Source organism: Microtus oregoni, unplaced genomic scaffold (genome assembly GCF_018167655.1).
Source record: "Microtus oregoni isolate MIOR12 unplaced genomic scaffold, Mior012 000009F_ref0000495, whole genome shotgun sequence".
Classification (NCBI taxonomy): Eukaryota; Metazoa; Chordata; class Mammalia; order Rodentia; family Cricetidae; genus Microtus; species Microtus oregoni.
In genome coordinates, this window is record NW_024543068.1 from 27,417,206 (window position 1) to 27,436,220 (window position 19,015).

The following is a 19,015-nucleotide window of genomic DNA, read 5'->3' on the forward strand; positions in this document are numbered from 1 at the left end:
ACAATTGGGGCTTCTAATGAGACCAAATGAAAATTACGAATTATTTAAACCTAAGTCCTCGCCTATAAAATAAGGTTGGATTGGAAAACACTTCAGGTCCCTCATCTAAATGGTGTCTCTCAGTGCTGCTCAGCCTTTTCTTTCCTCTCTTCATTTGGGAACTGCCATGAAGAGCAATATATGCCAGAAAAAAATCAACAAAAAAGCATTTTTCATTGACGTTCCTACAGGCGCCGCGGAATGTGTTTGCTGAAACTCAGTTAAGGGCCTGGAGTGGTTCCTGAATGACTGTTATTCCCACTCTTGGGAAACAGGCAGGAAGAGCCAGAGTTCAAGATCTTTCTCAGAAAGTTTGAGAGACAGCTTGAGCTACAGGAGACCCTATCTAAAACAAAACACCAGCAGCTGGAAGGGATGGTGCAGGCCCTTTAATCCCAGCCGAGGCTGACCTCTTTGAGATCAAGGCCAGCCAGATCTACGTGTTTGACTGGCTCTCACTTGAGGGACCCTCGTTTTCATTCAAAATGACTGTCACATATAAAGCTCATTTATCATGTACCCAATGCCCTAATCAATGTTCGTCTGTTTTTTTGTTTTCTGAGACTCTATATCGCTGCCTTTATCTTCGAAGCTTGGGATTTCCAATATGTCCTATCATACCTGGCTTAAATGTCCATCCTTAGAGGTTTACATCCTTACAACACAGCAAACACTTTTTGTTGCTTAACAACAGCCGTTATTTCTACCCTCTCCAACGAAAACCCAGACCAGGTGTGTGAGACTTGCTTCTGAAAATGTGGAAAGCTTACATCTAGCTGGTGAACCCCCAAGGGTCTCTTGCTTTAGGGGGCCTTTCAGAGATGGCCCTTCCTATAGTCAGGATGTTTTTAGACCGTGAGAACTATAGCTTTTTCTCTTTATCTCTCCCTCCCTCTCTCCCTCCCTCCTTCCTTCCTCCCTCTTTGTTTGTTTTTGAGACAGGGTTTCTCTATATAGCCCTGGCTGTCCTGGAACTCACTATGTAGACCATGTTGGCTGGCCTCCAATTCGCAGAGATCCACCCAACTTTGCCGTTCAAGTGCTGGTGGATTGCGACTCCAAGATCAGCTACGGTCGGCTCTTCTTGACCATCACCAGCATGACCAGCATGAACCAGGTCTCTCTGTGGCTGTGGCCATGGAAGAGAATGTGAACCTAACGCTGTGCTGTGCTGAAGGGGCCTCCCTCACCCACCATTACAAGAGGACAGCCAGACAGTGAAATAACCTCTGTGCTGTCGCCCAGGACGCAAGTTGCCAGAAAGAAATTTCTGGCAGTATTTCTGCTGGCTCTACCGACCACATTGTGTTGGATGACACTGGAGATGACAACCCAGCCTCAGTTTCCAGTCTGGTAGAAGACACCAGACTATTGGCCACAACCTCTCATTCTGCAAGTCTACCTGCAATTTGAATGACGAGTCTGCACTGAAGCTGAGGTCTGTGATGAACCAACTGGTCTCCCAATGGTGGAGATCACCTTGCCCTAGGGGTAGGGAGCATGCATGCGGATATTCCCTACAACGTCAGCCTTGTCCCAGAGGAGCTGCCCTTAGACACATTTTACTGCCCCAAGATTGTTGTCTGCAAGAACAATTCATTGATATTGTAGGGGTGGCCACCAGAGAAGACTACTCAGACATTGGTGTGGGAGAATGGTCTGTATTCTGTCAATTATATTTTAAATAAACGCTGATTGGTCAGTAGCCAGGCAGGAAGTATAGGTGGGACAACCAGACATGAAGTAGAGATGGGTCAGTGAGAACAGGAGAATTCTGGGAAGGAAGAAACTGATCTCTCTGCAGTCCTGATCCATCCACAGAAGAAGCAAGATGTAACTGTCTCGCTGAAAAAAGATACTGAGCCATGTGGCTAACATAGACAAGAATAATGGGCTAATATAAATTACAAGAGTTAATAAGAAGCCTGAGCTAATGGGCCAATCAGTTTATAACTAATGTAGACCTCTGTGTGATTTCTTTGGGACTTAACGACTGTGGGAACCAGGCAGGACAGAAACCCCAACAACAAGACATGAATTTAAGTCAATAGAAAGTTTTTGTTGGTTGACCCTGGGTGTTTGAGATTGCAGCATAGCACCAAGCCTTTCTCAGGGTGAGCTTTTAAGCACAAAAAACATATCCTGGGTTGACATACTTCCGTTAACAAGGTTAGCCAGAAACAGAACTACAGAAGCCGAAAGGCAAGGTTAGTACATTCAGCTTTCCCCAGAACTGTGGACTTTGATGGGTTAGGTCTTTGTTTTCACGTTGACAGGTGCCTCTGTGCTAAGTTTTATGGCCTGAGTGGTACTTCCATCATGGAGTTAGTTCTGCTGAGGTCTGGGCCCTGTTTCAGTGAGGAGCTGAGGATGTGGATCAGCAGGTGGAGTGTCTGCACAGCATGCAGGGAATTCTGGGCTTAATGTGTAGCAGTGTATAAACTGGATATGCAGTGATGTGATCCCAGCATGTAGGAAGTAGAAATGAGAGGGTCAGAAGTTCAAAGTTAGCATTGATGTGCAGTCAGCTGAAAGACAGCCTGAGCTCCAGGAGACTCTACCTCAAATGCACACACACACACACAGAGAGAGAGAGAGAGAGAGAGAGAGAGAGAGAGAGAGAGAGAGAAACAGAAACAAAACAAACAAAAAAACCTGCTGTCGTGGTACACGCCTGTAATCCCAGAATTTGGGAGGAAGGTCAGCCTCAGCAATGTGAGACCTGCCCCAAAGGATAAACAGAGGATTGGGGAGATGGCTCAGTGGGTAAAGTGCTTTCTATGCAAATGTAAAAACCTGAGTTCAGGACTGGGCAATGGTGGCACACACCTTTAATCCCAGCACTCTGGAGGCAGAGGCAGGAGGATCTATCTCTATGAGTTTGAGACCAGCTTGGTCTACAGAGTGAGTTCCAAGACAGCCAGGACTACACAGAGTAACCCTGTCCTAAAAAACCAAAACCAACCAAACAAAAACAAATAAGCAAACAAACAAACAAAACCCTGAATTCAGATTCCAACACTCATGTAAAAAATTACACATCTGTCATCCACACACTGAGTTGTAGACACTAAATGATCCTAGGGCCTTGTTGGCCAGCCTGTCCCAGCCAGTCAATGAACTCCAGATTCAATGAAAGACCTGAGGTTGAAGCTGGGTGGTGGTGGTGCATGCCTTTAATCCCAGCCCTCAGGATATCTAGGCAGGTGGATCTCTCTGAGCTGGAGGGCAGTCTGGTATACAGAACTAGTTCTGGGACAGGCAAAGCTATGCAGAGAAATCCTGTCTCGGAAAAAAAAAATGAGGTAGGGGGCTGGAAAGATGGTTCAGTGGATAAAACTGATGAACAAGCCTGATGACCTGAACCCTAGAAGCCATGTGTGTTAGAATGATCTAGAGGAACAGCTGATAGAATGGATGGATGACGGACGGACGGACAGACAGACAGACAGACAGATATTCCCACTTCAAATGTTCCAATGAGAAAATCCTCACAGAAAGGCTCAGCTGCTTGAGTTTTAGTTGATTCCAATAGCGACCAAGTTGACAACCAAGATTAGCTATCATACCACATAACGTGGAAGGAGGGGACAGGCTCAACAAAACTGTCCTCTGACCTCCACTGTGGCACGAGCACACCCACTCATCTCCAATCTAAATTTAAAGGTTTAATAATTATTATTTTATACTAATAAGGCAGAGAGTCATTGAGAAAGACACCCAACCTCTTTCCTACACGTACATATAGCTGGGCTCCTCCGCCCACATACACACATGTACACACAATAGTTAATGGAATTTTTTTAAATAAAAAAGATGTACTAATATTGAAAGAGAAGAATCTGGCTGAGCAGCACATTTGGGGCCTCAGCAAGGTGTTCATGCCGTTGGAGTGGCTACACACCACATCCTGTCTTTCATGGTCTGCCTGGACTTTGGTATCCCAGAGGATCCTGCCACAGAAGCCAGGATGAAGGTGACTGATGTCACAGAGCCCCTTTGGACCCTTGTCCCCAAGAGGCTAGATTTCTACTGTCACGTCAGTGAGACTACCAATAGGTGCTCCCAAGAATCCTGGGCCATCTCCACTCTTGAGAGCTTGGAAAGAGAGCGCAAGGCTGTAACCAGTGAGACTGTGGGCAAAAGACTGAAGGTGGAGGACTTAACCCACGCAGGTCAAAAACTGGTGCTTAAGTCAGCGGGAAGAGGCTGGTGGCCAGCAAGCTCAGGAAGGCCATGTATACAAAGAATGAGAACCTCATCTCCAGCGAGTGGAAAAGCTGGTCACAAAGATAGACCACATCCTGACGGCTCTGCCGCCTTGTCTGCCCTCTCCAGAGCAGTCGTAGGGTGGCTCCATGCTCAGATAGCAGTGGGTGGAGTAGAGGAAGGTTGGACCAGGCCTACATAGGCTGGCCCATAAATATGATTTACAAAAAAAGGAAAGACTTCAAGATAAATAAACCCAGGTTGTCTTCAAACTCACCACGGAACTGGGGGTGACCTTGAGCTTCTAATCCTCCTGCCTCTACCTCCCAGGTGTGTGCTACCACACCTGTTTTATCCAGTGCCAGGGATCAGACTCAGGACCTTGTACATGCCGCACGTTCTACCAACTGAGCTACCTCCCCAGCACCCTTCTAACAAGTTTTAGGGGTTTTTTAAAAATTATTTTTATTTTATACACATTGGTGTTTTGCCTGAATGTCTGTCTGTCTTAGGGATCTGGGTCTCCCAGAACTGGAGTTACAGATAGTTGTGAGCTGCCATGTAAGTACTGGGAACTGAACCCGGGGCCACTGGAAGAGCAGCCAGGGTTCCTAAGTGCTGAGCCACCCCTCCAGCTCCTCTAACAAGTTTTCCTACATGAGACTGATCACAAACCAAAAAGGATGGGTGCTGGGGGGATGGTTCAGGGCTTAAGAGTACAGTTGCTCTTCTAGAGGACCCCAATTTAATACCCAGTGCCCCCATAGCAGCTCACAGCTGTGGTAACTCTAGTTCTGCATGGACCAGTGCCCTTTTCTAGGCTTTGTAGCCGTTATAAAGGATTACAACAAAGGGTCAAGCCGTTAGTGAAAAAATAGAACAAATGAGCTGGAATAGACAGTTGAAAAAAACCACACACACACACACGGCCTGTTTGTCATGTTTGCCATTCGGTCTGTTTTTAGCTATTTTAAAAAGTGTTCAGTCAATCTACCCATCAGGGAAATGCAAATTAAAACTACTTTGAGACGCTGCCTCACCCCGATAGAATGGCCATCATCAACAAATGTGGAAACAAACGTTAGCGAGAATGTGGAGAGAAAGGAGCCCTTGTTACTGTTGGTGGAGATGCAAATTAATACACCATTGTGGATGTCAGTTTGGAGACGTCTCAAAACACTAAAAATAGAGCTACCATATGACCCACCTATTTCCCTCCTGGGCACACACACGGAGAACTCCATAGCCTCCAGCACCCCATGCTTATTTATTGGAATCAGCTTAGTTGTCTTTCGGCAGATGAATGAGTAATGAAAATTTGGTATTTGCGACAGGTGGAATGCAACTTGTTGGGTAACAGCTTCAGGTCATGAGGAATTGCATCAGACTGACTGGGCAATAGCCCCAAGCCATAAAGAATTGCACCACCCTGACTGTTCCACCTGCCTGCAGAAATAATAAGTCTGGATGACAAAAGTAACTTACCCTGCTTCCAGTCAAATCCCATATAAATAAAAAAATAACAGCTACAACTTCTTGGTGTGTGTGTGTGTGTGTGTGTGTGTGTGTTTGTGTGTCCCAGCCCCTCTAAGAGCTCTCAGCCTTCATCCTGAAGAAAGGTTGGGGCCCTCATTGTCCCATAAAGCAGTGTCAGCCTGTGGAGACTGAGTGTGTCTGCCTCTCTCTGTAGCCTGTGGAGACTGAGTGTGTCAGCCTCTCTCCGTAGCCTGTGGAGACTGAGTGTGTCAGCCTCTCTCCGTAGCCTGTGGAGACTGAGTGTGTCAGCCTCTCTCCGTGGCCTGTGGAGACTGAGTGTGTCAGCCTCTCTCCGTAGCCTGTGGAGACTGAGTGTGTCAGCCTCTCTCCGTGGCCTGTGGCGACAGAATGGGTCTGCCTCTCTCCGTGGCCTTTGGAGATGGAGTCTGCCTCTCTCTCTCTCTCTCTTTTTTTTTTTTACACTGCTCAGCTCTAAAGAAAAATGAAGTTAATTTTTTTTTTTGGCAGGGAAATGGATGGACTTAGAATGTGTAATGTTAGACAAGGTCACCCAGTGTCAGACGGGAAGGAGTCTGTTCTCTCACGTGTGGAATCTAGCCAGTGTGTATAAATATGAAGAAATGTACACGAGGGTTCTAGGGAACACAAGAAGAAGAGCTGAATGCAGGCAAAGGACATGAGCTACGAAAGAGACATAAAGCTAATGATCGGTATTTCCATAATCCTGTAATGGATTTCTTGGTTTGGGTGGTGAGTGTATAAAATGTATTCAGGAGTGAAAATAGGAAATTCACTGTGAGGTCTCCCACTTTCACCTTGAGTGACAGTTCCAGCTGCACACCCATTAAGTGGTAGAGACTTTGGGTCTGGTTAATTTTCATGTAGATGTATTTACTTGCAAGATTTTTTATAATAAAGTTTGTTTAAAAATAAAATTTCAAAATCATTAACATATGCTTTTATAGCAACGTACTTTTGGAAGAAGTGTAGACATTATTATAAATAAATCACTGAAATTTTATTTAAAAAGCAATCAGATTTCCAAATGAAGGAATAGTGATTTCAACCCCAGCAATCCAAAGGCTGAGACGGGAGGATTGCCATGACTTCGAACTTCGAAGCCAGCCTGGGCTGCAGAGAGACCTTTTTTTTTTTTTTTTTTTTTTTTGGTTTTTCGAGACAGGGTTTCTCTGTGGTTTTGGAGCCTGTCCTGGAACTAGCTCTTGTAGACCAGGCTGGTCTCGAACTCACAGAGATCCGCCTGCCTCTGCCTCGCGAGTGCTGGGATTAAAGGCGTGTGCCACCACCGCCCGGCCTGCAGAGAGACCTTGTCAACAAAACAAACACCTGAGGGGTGGCTCAGTTGGCAAAGTGCTGATTCAACCGTGAGGGCGTAAGTTCAGATCTTCAGAAGCTGTAAGAACGGAGCGGGAGCATGGCTGTATGCTCCCATCACTGAGGAGGCGGACGCAGGTCCTTACCTGTGTTGGCGAACATCCAATGAGAGACCCAGTCCATAAACATAAGGTGGGAACACCTGAGGAAGACGCCCGGGTCATTGTCTGGCCTACATGTGCACATGCATGAACACATATGCACCCTCATGTGTATGGATGCCGCACACACACACACTTTTATTATGTAATTTTAGGTGTCTATAACACAATTTAATAACTTCATTGAACTACACATACACACAGACACACAAACTCTTATTATATGTACTTTTATTATATGTAATTTTAGGTGTATATAAAATAATAACTTTTACATTTTAATTTCATCAAACTACACATACATGCAAATGACAAACACGTATTTACTATGTATAATTTCAAGTTTATATAAAATGATTCTCTACGACATGTTAAAAATCCTTAGCATTATTTGCCCGTCCTCCCCTTTTCCCACCTAGACCCCCTCCCACTTTCCCCGTTTCTCCCTTGTATCACCCACAATCTGCTAGTCTGCTAGGCTCAGGTGCTGCCCACCCCACCCTCCCATGGCCCTTTTTGCTTTTCTGCTTTCGAGGGTCACACCAGGTCATGTACTCATATCTGAAGATTTGTGGCTAGGAACCACAGATGGGAAAGAACATGTGTCGTTTGTCTTTCTGGGTCTGGGTTCTCTCATTCGGTATAATATTTTCTAGTTTCTTCCACTTCCCTACCAAGTTCCCGATCTCACTGTGTGTTACGGCTAGACATATGTACCACAGTGTGTAGTGCCTTTTTATCATCCACCAGCTGCAGCTGAAGGACGTTTAGGTTGTTTCCATTTCCTGGCACTGGGGAGTGGACAGCAGCGAAGCTGGCTGAGCAAGCATCTGTGGAGAAGGATGTCAAGTCCCTCGGGCGTGCGCCAAGAGGACCATAGCGGAGTCATACGGTAGATTCATTTTTAGCTTCTCAAGAATTCTCTGTGATTTGCATAATGGCTCCACCAATTTGCGATCCCACCAACAGTGACCGGGGTTCCCCTTCCCCTACATGCTCTCCAACTTCGACCTTCAGTTCTTTTCTCAACCTTAGTCATTCTGTCTGGGCCAACAATCAAATCTCAATGTCATTTTTCATTCCCTAATTGCTAAGGACAATGAACACTTTTTGAGATATGTATTAGTCATTTTATTTCTGCTTTTGAAAACTCTCTGCCCAAGATCTATGGCCCATTTGAATTGGGTTGTTTTCTTTATTCTTTGTTTCTTGAATTCTTTTTTTTAAAAGATTTATTTATTTATTAAGTATACAGTGTTCTGCCTGTATGCATTCCTGCAGGCCAGAAGAGGGCACCAGATCTCATTACAGATGGCTGTGAGCCACCATGTGGTTGCTGGGAATTGAACTCAGGACCTTTGGAAGAGCAGGCAGTGCTCTTAACCACTGAGCCATCTCTCCAGCCCTGTTTCTTGAATTCTTTATACAATCTACCAATTCTCTGTCAAGTTATCATGAGTGTCCTCAGAGCCAAGCGACCACCATGTTGGGGAGTTCAGCCATATCCCCCCTTGCAGAGGATCATCCCAGCTAGGCTGTTTGATTGATGGTTTACACCCTGCCCCCAAATATAGTAAAGAAGGGCAGGAGATCTTCACCAATGTCCAACTCCTTCCTCATTGTCTTAGGATTTCTATTGCTGTGAAGAGACACCATGACCGCAGCAACTCTTATAAAGGAAAACATTTAACTGGGACTGGCTTACTGGTTTAGTCCAGTAGTATCATCGTGGTGGGAAGCATGGTGGCATGCAGGCAGCCATGGTGCCGAAGAGGTTGCTGAGAGTTCTACATCCAAACCAGTAGAAGGAGAGTGACACTGGGCCTGGCTTGAGCTTCTGAAGCCTCAGAACCCATCCTCAGTGACACGCTTCCTCCAATGAGCCACACCTGATAGCGCCCACCTGATAGCGCCCTCCTGATCGCGCCCTCCTGATAGTGCGCTCCTGATAGCGCCCACCTGATAGTGCGCTCCTGATAGCGCCCACCTGATAGCGCCCACCTGATAGCACCCACCTGATAGCACCCACCTGATAGCACCCACCTGATAGCACCCACCTGATAGCGCCCACCTGATAGCGCCCTCCTGATAGCGCCCTCCTGATAGTGCGCTCCTGATAGCGCCCACCTGATAGCGCCCACCTGATAGCGCCCTCCTGATAGCGCCCTCCTGATAGCGCCCACCTGATAGCGCCCTCCTGATAGTGCGCTCCTGATAGTGCGCTCCTGATAGCGCCCACCTGATAGCGCGCTCCTGATAGCGCCCACCTGATAGCGCCCACCTGATAGCGCCCACCTGATAGCGCCCACCTGATAGCACCCACCTGATAGCACCCACCTGATAGCACCCACCTGATAGCACCCACCTGATAGCGCCCTCCTGATAGCGCCCTCCTGATAGCGCGCTCCTGATAGCGCCCACCTGATAGCGCCCACCTGATAGCGCCCTCCTGATAGCGCCCTCCTGATAGCGCCCACCTGATAGCGCCCTCCTGATAGTGCGCTCCTGATAGTGCGCTCCTGATAGCGCCCTCCTGATAGCGCCCTCCTGATAGCGCCCACCTGATAGTGCGCTCCTGATAGTGTGCTCCTGATAGCGCCCACCTGATAGCGCCCTCTTGACAGTGCCCTTCCGATAGTTCTCATTCAAAAGACAGCCCAACAATGTTGACTACATACAGGTCATCGTAATTCTATGACTGATGAAGTTGCCACTCTCTCCTAACAAATATCAGTGCCGACCAACCTGAAAGATCAGCACCGGTTCCCAGGAGCCATCTCTCCTCGACAGCAGTCTGTCTTCCTCTGACGGCTAGTGCTAGAAGATTCCAAGGCATGGAGCAGGGACACCCCAGAACCACGCATGCTCAGATTCTAGGTCCAGGATTCTTTCGCCTCTGTTGTCAGCGGGACCCATGGGATGATGCTTAGACATCCCTAAGGCCAGGAGATGAGTCTCAGGGACTTTGAACTGGGGTTTCTGAGGGTCTTGGCATGGTTAAGACTCAGAGTCTAGGAGAATGCATGTGACAGCCACGAGCCTTTGGGGCTAGCGGTAGAATATTCCGGTTTAAAGATGAAAGCTCCGAGCCTTTGAGGCTAGCGGTAGAACATTCCGGTTTAAAGATGAAAGCTCCGAGCCTTTGGGGCTAGCGGTAGAATATTCCGGTTTAAAGATGAAAGCACCACACAGGCCCATGAGAAACACTTGGTTGTCATATGGTGGGGATATTTGGGGCGTCCATGGAAACCAGGAGGACCTAGCTGTAAAGAGTATGCCACTGGGGCGAGCTTCTGAATGTGGCACTGAGCCTTACCCCGCTGATTCCTGCCTGCAATGAGGCATAGAGACATCTTCTGTGCCATAGTCTTCTGCCTTTCTGTGGGCTCTCTCTCTCTCTCTCTCTTTCTATATACATATATGTGTGTGTGTGGTCTTGATTATTATGACATTATTAATTAATGATGATATTTAAGTTCATAAAAAATAATTTCCCCAATAAGTATATTATTTATGAAATTCAGTTTCCAAGTCTAAAAATGGTAAGAAAAAAATAAAAATTCACACTAAAATTTATAATTTTTATTTGCTATTGTTGTGTGTGCATTATATGCTTGAGCCCATGTGGAGGTCAGAGGGCAACCATTATGGCGTTAGTTCTTTCCTCCCACCTGGTACCAGGGATGAACTCAGGCCAGGCTTGTGCAGCAAGTCCTTTTACATCCAGGGCCACGTTGCCAGCCCCACACTGGAATGAATTCTGACTGGTCCACACTGAGAAAACTGTGAGGTGATAATTCTGTATACTGAGTTCACTAAATAAAATGTAAACACAAACTATCCCAATACATAAATAGAAGCTTTACACATTCAAAATATAGCATTATAAAACATATCTACAGTTTAATGAAACGCTACAATTTTCACTATAAATTATCTACAATACAGAAATATACCTTCACAGCATTTTAAAGTTCAGCGATAACTCACACGGTGACAGTGATGAGATTATGTCATATACTGAACCCTTTAGCAATCGATTGTAACAAGGATCCCAATGGAAGGACGAGACTGGGCACATGAAGAAAAATGTCTCAAAATGGCCAAAGTACCATTTTGAGGAATGCAACCGTACAGTCTCCCGAGAGCGAGGGGTTGTCGTCAGGACAAGCGGTGTCTAGACAAAGCCTCAACTCTGTGGGGCAGCAGAGCACAAAGGCCACCAGATGGTCACTTTACATTGCTTGCAAACAGCACTTTAGAGACGCGTGTCCAAGGCAATGTGGGTTTCCCATGATCCAAAGCTGCTCGTTATCGCACACTCCAGTATTTCGAAGCCTGTGAGACAAACCAACCTCCAGCCAGGCGGTCCTGCGCGGTGCAGACAGAACCATCTAGACAAGCTCCCCTGCTCGGCGGGTAGACGGAAAGCTCTGATGATATTTAAGGAGACACTTGGGTGCTCTTAAAGTAATGGTAATTAATCAGTGTTTTTATATCTACATCCACAGTTGTGATAGAGGATTTCTGGAGATTTGGGGGTAATTTGTTTTTCAAATGGACATATTTCCAGAAAAGTACGCACTGAGTTAAGAACTGTTACTACTGTACTTATTTCCAGAAAAAACACGTAATCTTTTACACGAAAATCAGTTTACAAATACACAGACAAATCTTCAATTACATCTTATTTCCATATATCCCATATCATGTAATCACAGTAGCAAAACATTTGTTGCAAACTTTATCCTTTAAATAAAACCCGCAACTGGAGGGGAGGGTCAAACGCAGTCTGACTGGAACACGCTGACACAGGGGACTCAGAGCATCAGTGGCCACTGACCCAGTGGGGCTTATTTTCCGTTTCTTCTTTTAGGATTCTTTGCTCTTTTCGGTAATTGGCTGCAGTCCAAAATGTTATTTTTTTGAGAACTTGCTGCAGAAGTTTAGGAGGTAATAAAGATATCTGACTTTTTAAAATGATAGCATTTTTCCCAATGCAGTCAAGACATGACCTGTCGACAAAGCATGAGAGAACAGTTAGCTTCTGAACCCAGGATTCATTGTGTTATTTTATGGATGTGTGTATTTGTGTGAATTCATTGTGTTATTTTATGGATGTGTGTATTTGTGTGAATTCATTGTGTTATTTTATGGATGTGTGTATTTGTGTGAATTCATTGTGTTATTTTATGGATGTGTGTATTTGTGTGAATTCATTGTGTTATTTTATGTGTGTGTGTATTATTTGTGTGAATGTATGTCATAAGAGTACAAGTACTGCAGGCAGAGGCTGGAAGAGGGCGCATGACTCCTGGAGCTGGAGTTGGAGCTGCAGAGGGTTATGAGCCACCTGCCATGGATGCTGGGAACCAAATCTGGGTCCTCTGAGAGAGCAACAAGTCCTCCTGACCTCTGAGCCACATCAAGCCTTGTTTATTTATTTTTGAAGATTTTTATATATCATCAACGCTTGCCAGCATCCACAAAGCCCGAAAGAAAACAAAAATATATGGGCCCACTCTGTAGCCCAGGCTGGCCTCAAACTTGAGGTGACTCTCCCATGTCAACTTCTCCAGGTAATGGGGTTACAGGAGTGTACCTATCATGCCTGACAAGCTAAGTAGTCCCTTTTCCTTCTTACAAAATCGATGTAAAAACTCTAGATGGCAGCCGGGCGGTGGTGGCACACGCCTTTAATCCCAGCACTCGGGAGGCAGAGGCAGGTGGATCTCTGTGAGTTCGAGACCAGCCTAGTCTACAGAGCTAGTTCCAGGACAGGCTCCAAAGCCACAGAGAAACCCTGTCTCAAAAAAAACAAAAAAAACAAAAAAAAACCTCTAGATGGCAATGTGTGTGTATGTGTACACATATATATTCCTTGTAATATGAGAGAGTTTTTTTAGATCACTACAATAATCATGCTTTTTTTATACAATAAAGAGGTCATATCTGAGCAAAAGTCAAGGAAATAGAAAATGCAATTTGTCACACATAATATTCTTTCATTAGAAGATTCAGGGATAGAGATATACCTAAATGGAAGAACACTTGACAGTAAGCATAAAGGCCAAAAGAAAAGCAAAACTCAGATGTCAAGGACAGGAAGACCAGTGATGAAATGAGAGAAGACAGAGGGACAGATGGACAAGACACCGCGTCACACTAACTTATTAACTGGCTATGTGCCAATAATCATAAATAAAGAAGAGGGAGGAGTGGAAATGTTACAAAGTCCAGTATAGTCACATATGAAATTCTCAGAAAAGTTAAAAACTAAAAATTATAAGCGCTGCCAGGTAGTGGTGGCGCACACTTTTAATCCCAGAATTCAGAGGCAGAGGCAGGTGGATCTTTGTGAGTTCGAGGCCAGCCTGATCTACAGAGCAAATTCAGGACAGCCAGGGCTACACAGAGAAGCTGTCACGAATAAACAAACAAAAACAATACAAAAATTATGAAACTTGTGCTGGAGAGATGCTCAGTGGTCAAGAGCTCTGGCTGCTCTCCCAGAGGACCTAGGTATGATTCCCAGCACACACGGTGGCTCACACACATCCGACACCCTCCATGGAAAGCAGGCATGCATGTGGTGTGCAGCCATAAATGCAAGTAAAACCCTTGGACACAGAAAATAACAATAAATCTTCTTAAAATTATGAAACTTGCATATTTCGTGTCATCTTTTTTGCTTTACCTTTTTCTCTTTTCTAACTACTTCTTTAATTTATTTTTGATAATTTCAAAACTAATTATAAAATAAAACATTTCTGATTTCTAAAAGAAAAACAAGACTGGATTTCTTTCTTAATCAGTGTTTGCAGGGCTGGAGAACTGGACACAGGTCACTCTTGCCCAGCATGCACGGGTCTGCATCAGCCTCCGGCGCCTGCTTTAGCTGTCACTGGCACAAACATTCCATGTAGGTCTGAATTCTTTGAGCTGACCCCCCCATCACTCGTTCTTATTTTCATGGGGCCTTTTCCTTCCCATTACTAAGTCCAAATAAGAAGAGTTAAGAATTTCTGGGTGTAGAAGTACAGGCAGATTTGAATTCTGTCCCAGGTAGATGCCCAGTTCTGCTCCTATGCTGGCACCCCAACTCCTGTGCCCTTGTCATGGGGAGAAAGAGGAGGAGGCAGAGAGGAGCCAGCATATGAAAGATAACTCTCAGTGGGCATGTCCTGGGAGAGGAAATCAACACAGGAAACCCTTGTGTCCACATCCAAGGAGCTCATGAGCTAGCAAAGGAAGTGAGCGTCTAGCTGATAGAAACGCCGAGTGCCGGTGATGGAAGTCCTACAGCTCTGAAGGGCTCCGCAGAGATGATTTCAACAGCACAAGTCAGGGAGTGTTCCAGGTGGGACCCCCATGCTAAGACCTCAGGACCTCAGCAAACACTCCCAAAGCCCCGGAGATGAAAGATTAGCTTTAGTAGAGAAAGCACAATTCAGTCAGAGAGTTAGATATATCTGGAGGTCAAAGCGGGCACAACAAGATGCGAGGCAGAGAGACGGAGGTTGGGCAAGAAGTGGGGCCACCGAAGAGCATCACAGTGCAGTCTGCCCCATCAATACTCCTGGGAATTTCTCCTGAGAGGATCTGTATGTACGCTTTCCAAAGAGGATCCCCGAGATGACTTCGTACCTAAGTTTTTTGTAACAGCCCCAAACTGTGGACATACTAAATAGCTATCTTCGGTCTGATAAATCCTGTCCATAAGAGAGAATCTTACTAGCCTTTCTGACATAGATATAGACTGTCATGCTTAGTGATCACACACTTACATGGGAGATACCCACACACTGGAAAATACCATAGACAGCACATCTAATTTGTTCATATATCATATGTATGTATATACATGCATACACATACATACACGTGTACACATGTGTTCCTACTAAGGCTTCCGATGGTTTCTGCCCTATTCACGATTCTTTTCTCCCAGCCTTTCAGAACAGCCAGTGACAAATGCCTTGACCTAACATTTAAAATAAAATGAACACATTACTGCAGTGTGGATGATTCACCATGGTGAGTAGGCACCACAGGAGAACTATGTTCCTGTCACATTCAACTGTGTGTGTGTGTGTGGCGGGTGTTGTACATGAGTGGTGCACGCTGTATGCATGGGCACATACATGTTCATGCGTGTGTGCATGTGTGCATATGTACATGTAAAGTGACCAAGGCACCATCCACGCTATTATGATGATGATGATGATTCTCCGCATATTATTACTGATAATGATACTGATGGTGATTTGACACGGGGTCTCTAGCTGAACCTGGACTTCGGTTGTTTGACTAGCCTGACTGATGCCAGCCAGCGCCAGGAACTCAAAAGTCTCCACCTCCCCAGTGGACTTACAGGCACCCACTCTTGGGCCTAGCTTTGAACATGGGTGCTGGGGATCCACACTCAGGTCCTCATGTCTGCATGGCCAGCACTTTACTGAGCAGGCCACCTCCTTAGTCCTCATGTTCAAATTTTGACATATAAGAATACGTCCAGCATCAACTAAGTATGGGGGCCCAGTGTCGGTCTCCAGCTCCCCAGGCCCCCTTATTTTCCCTTCCGCTCATTCTAGCCCAATCACTGAGCCACGACCTGACTTACCATACGCTTCTTTAGTTGCTTGGACACACTTCCCACTAGCTGTACCCCAGTTGCTATGTCAAAAAGAAGAGCATCCTGTTCAGCCAATGTCTGTTTGTTTTTCTCTTTTGCTAAAATCTACTTCCTCATGATTGTGTCATCTGGGTGTGAGGGCACATCTGCAATCCCAGCATCTTGGAGACAGAGACAGAGGGTCATGTGTCCAAGCAGCTAAACATCTTTGGAGTTAAAAGAATTCTTTCATCATCATCATCATCATCATCATCATCATCATCATCATCATCATCATCGTGACTTGGTTTTTTTGGGACATGCTTTCTCTGGTTGTCCTAGAACTCACTCTGTAGACAGGTTAGCATTGAATTTAGAGATTTGCCTGCCTCTGCCTCCAAGTGCTGAACTTAAGGGTGTGTGCCACCAATCCCAGCTTAAATTCTTTTAAGTGTATCTGTAAATATATTTATACCATATATTATATATGACATTAGCAGACATATTCTTATTTCCAGAAACTTGAACTATAGCCTCTCCCTCCCGAGTGATGAGATAAAGATTTATTTATTTTGAGACACAGTCTCACTATGTAGCTTTATGTGGCCTCGTACTTGCTATCTAGACCAGACTGGCCTGAACTCACAAGATCTACTTGCCTCTGCCTCCTAAGTGTGCAATTAAAGGCCTGTGCCACCACATCTGGCTTTTATTCTTAGGCAGATGTAGATATTTTCTTTCTTTTTTTTTTTTTTTGGTTTTTCGAGACAGGGTTTCTCTGTGGTTTTGGAGCCTGTCCTGGAACTAGCTCTTGTAGACCAAGCTGGTCTCGAACTCACAGAGATCCACCTGCCTCTGCCTCCCAAGTGCTGGGATTAAAGGCGTGCGCCACCACCGCCCGGCTAGATATTTTCTTGAATTCAAGTAATAAACTACCTGTAAAATAGTATGACTACTCCCCAAAGAACAACAAGAGATTATCACATATTCGTAGCACATATTTTGCCTTTTGTCGTTTAATAGACATTTCTTACTGTTAAAGTTAAGCTAAAGTAAACCAAGCAGAGACTTCGCCATGCTAACAGTTTGGCACTGTTAAGGACTTGCAGCCACCACACCCACCATCCCCCAATCTTTCCATCCTTAGATGAAACCCTGAACCCATGTTAGACTGACTTCCCATTCCCCAGCCAAGCCTCTGGATACACTCTAATCCACCTTTGTCCACATGTGTGTGCCCACTCTGGCTACTTCAGACACATGGAGCCACACAGCACTGGTTCTTTGTGACTGACAGATCTCACTAGGCACATCTTAGAGCTCAATCCACGTTAGAGCTCATGTCAGAATTTCCCTCCTTTTAAAAAACTTAAAATTTTTATTATTTGTTTGTTTGTTTGTTTTTTTGAGACAAGGTTTCTCTGTAGCTTTGGTGCCTATCCTGGAACTACCTCTTGTAGACCAGGCCGGCCTCGAACTCACAGAGATCTGCCTACCTCTGCCTCCTGAGTGCTGGGATTAAAGGCATGTGCCACCACAGCCTGGCTTTTTTATTATTTAAAACATTTTTAAGTTTAAATATATTTTGACCATATTTTTCCTTACCCCAAATCCTTCTAGATTCTCTCCCCTTCCCTACCCGCCCAGCTTTAGGGTTTCTCTAAAAAAAAGAAAACAAAGACCCAATACAACAATAATCTCCTAAAACCAAACTCATTCCATAGCTGAAGAGACTGAACTCCTCAGCTCCTGTGTCCTCCTCCGAGTACTGGGATTACAGACACCAGATGCCATGTTCTGTATATACAGAGCTGCAGATTGTACCCAGGCCCTTGTTAATGCTGAGTAAACACACACTTTTACACATGACATTATATATGTGGAAAATACTATATTTACTTACCTGAGCAGTGAATAAGGCTGTGTTCGAAAGATCAATAAATCATTACAGTGACCCTAGTCAAAAAAAAAAAAAGGTCTTATTAAGGATTTAAAGAAAATAACAGCTTTAACTATAGATGATTTCTATTGTATAAGTATAAAACAGTCAATAAATTTCTCTTTAGCTAGTAACACACATGTACACGAGGATACAAGTGTACATGACCACAGACACACATCTGCATACATATTTTTCCTATTTGGAAGCATGAGGTTTACAAATACAAATTTCAGTAACCAAAATTTTACCTAATCAATACCCAATATAATTACAAATTTAAAAATAGGAGACAGCTCTCTGAGAACAGTAACAGAACTCGTTAATATTTGTTTCATTAAACAGATTTCTGCCAAATTACTCTTCCCCTGAAAGGTCCTGTGCGCTGTCTCCATCTTCCAGGAGGTTCTCCTGTGGCACTGATGCCTTCCTCTGATAGGCAGGCAGGTCCCCCAGTGAGTGCCACCTCCTCCGTGTTTGTTTTATTCTTTTCAGATAAGATTTTTTTTATACAAATCTAAAAATGCCTCTGACTTTTGACTTCTATTTTGAGTTCATTATGACATTTGCCTAATTTATTTATTAATGATTTAAATAAAATATTTGATATGTGTTCTTTCAAAAAAAAGATTTTTCTATACAACGCAGGCTAGCCAGGAATTTAGGCTACTCTTGAATTTGTGGTGATTCTCCTGCCTCAGCCTCCCTAGTACTATGAATTAGCAACCAAACCACACCTGGCATCCCCATAATATCTTCCTCTGTATTGAAAATGTTATTATTATTTATTTTAATATTTTATTTTTAAGATAGGGCTTCTCTGTTAGCCCTGGCTGTCCCAGAACTCACCCTGAAGAGCAGGCTGGCTTTAAACTCAGAGATCTGCCTTCCTCTGCCTCCCGAGTGCTGGAATTAAAGGTGTGTGTCACCACCAACTGGCAAAGATTTTTAAGTTTTTTGAGACAAAGCTTCTCTCTGTAACAGTCCTTGCTGTCTTGGAACTTGCTTTGGAGATCAGACTGGCCTCGAATTCATGGAGATTCACCTGCCTCTGCCTCCTGAGAACTGGGATTAAAGACTTGTACCACCATTACCGGGTAAGTTTTATATTCTGAGAAGAAGGTTTTTATTTTTGTTGTTTTTGTTCATTGTTCATTTTTAAAATATTTTTAGACAGAGTCTCTTTGTATAGCACAGGCTGGCCTTGAACCCTCAATTCTT

The 19,015-nt window shown here is 44.6% G+C and overlaps 1 protein-coding gene across 2 annotated transcripts in view; it reads right to left on the reverse strand.

The window, feature by feature from the left end:
• Positions 1-10,808: 10,808 nt before the first annotated feature.
• Positions 10,809-19,015, reverse strand: part of Klhdc1 (kelch domain containing 1) — a 34,342-nt gene continuing 26,135 nt past the window's right edge. For both annotated transcript variants that reach the window (XM_041658361.1, XM_041658362.1), the window contains 2 exons: positions 17,759-17,811; positions 10,809-12,256 (listed from right to left, as the gene is read on the reverse strand). In XM_041658361.1, the coding sequence (XP_041514295.1) occupies positions 12,070-12,256; positions 17,759-17,811 (240 nt within the window). In that variant the 3' untranslated portion in view covers positions 10,809-12,069. The remainder of the gene's footprint in view (positions 12,257-17,758; positions 17,812-19,015) is intronic.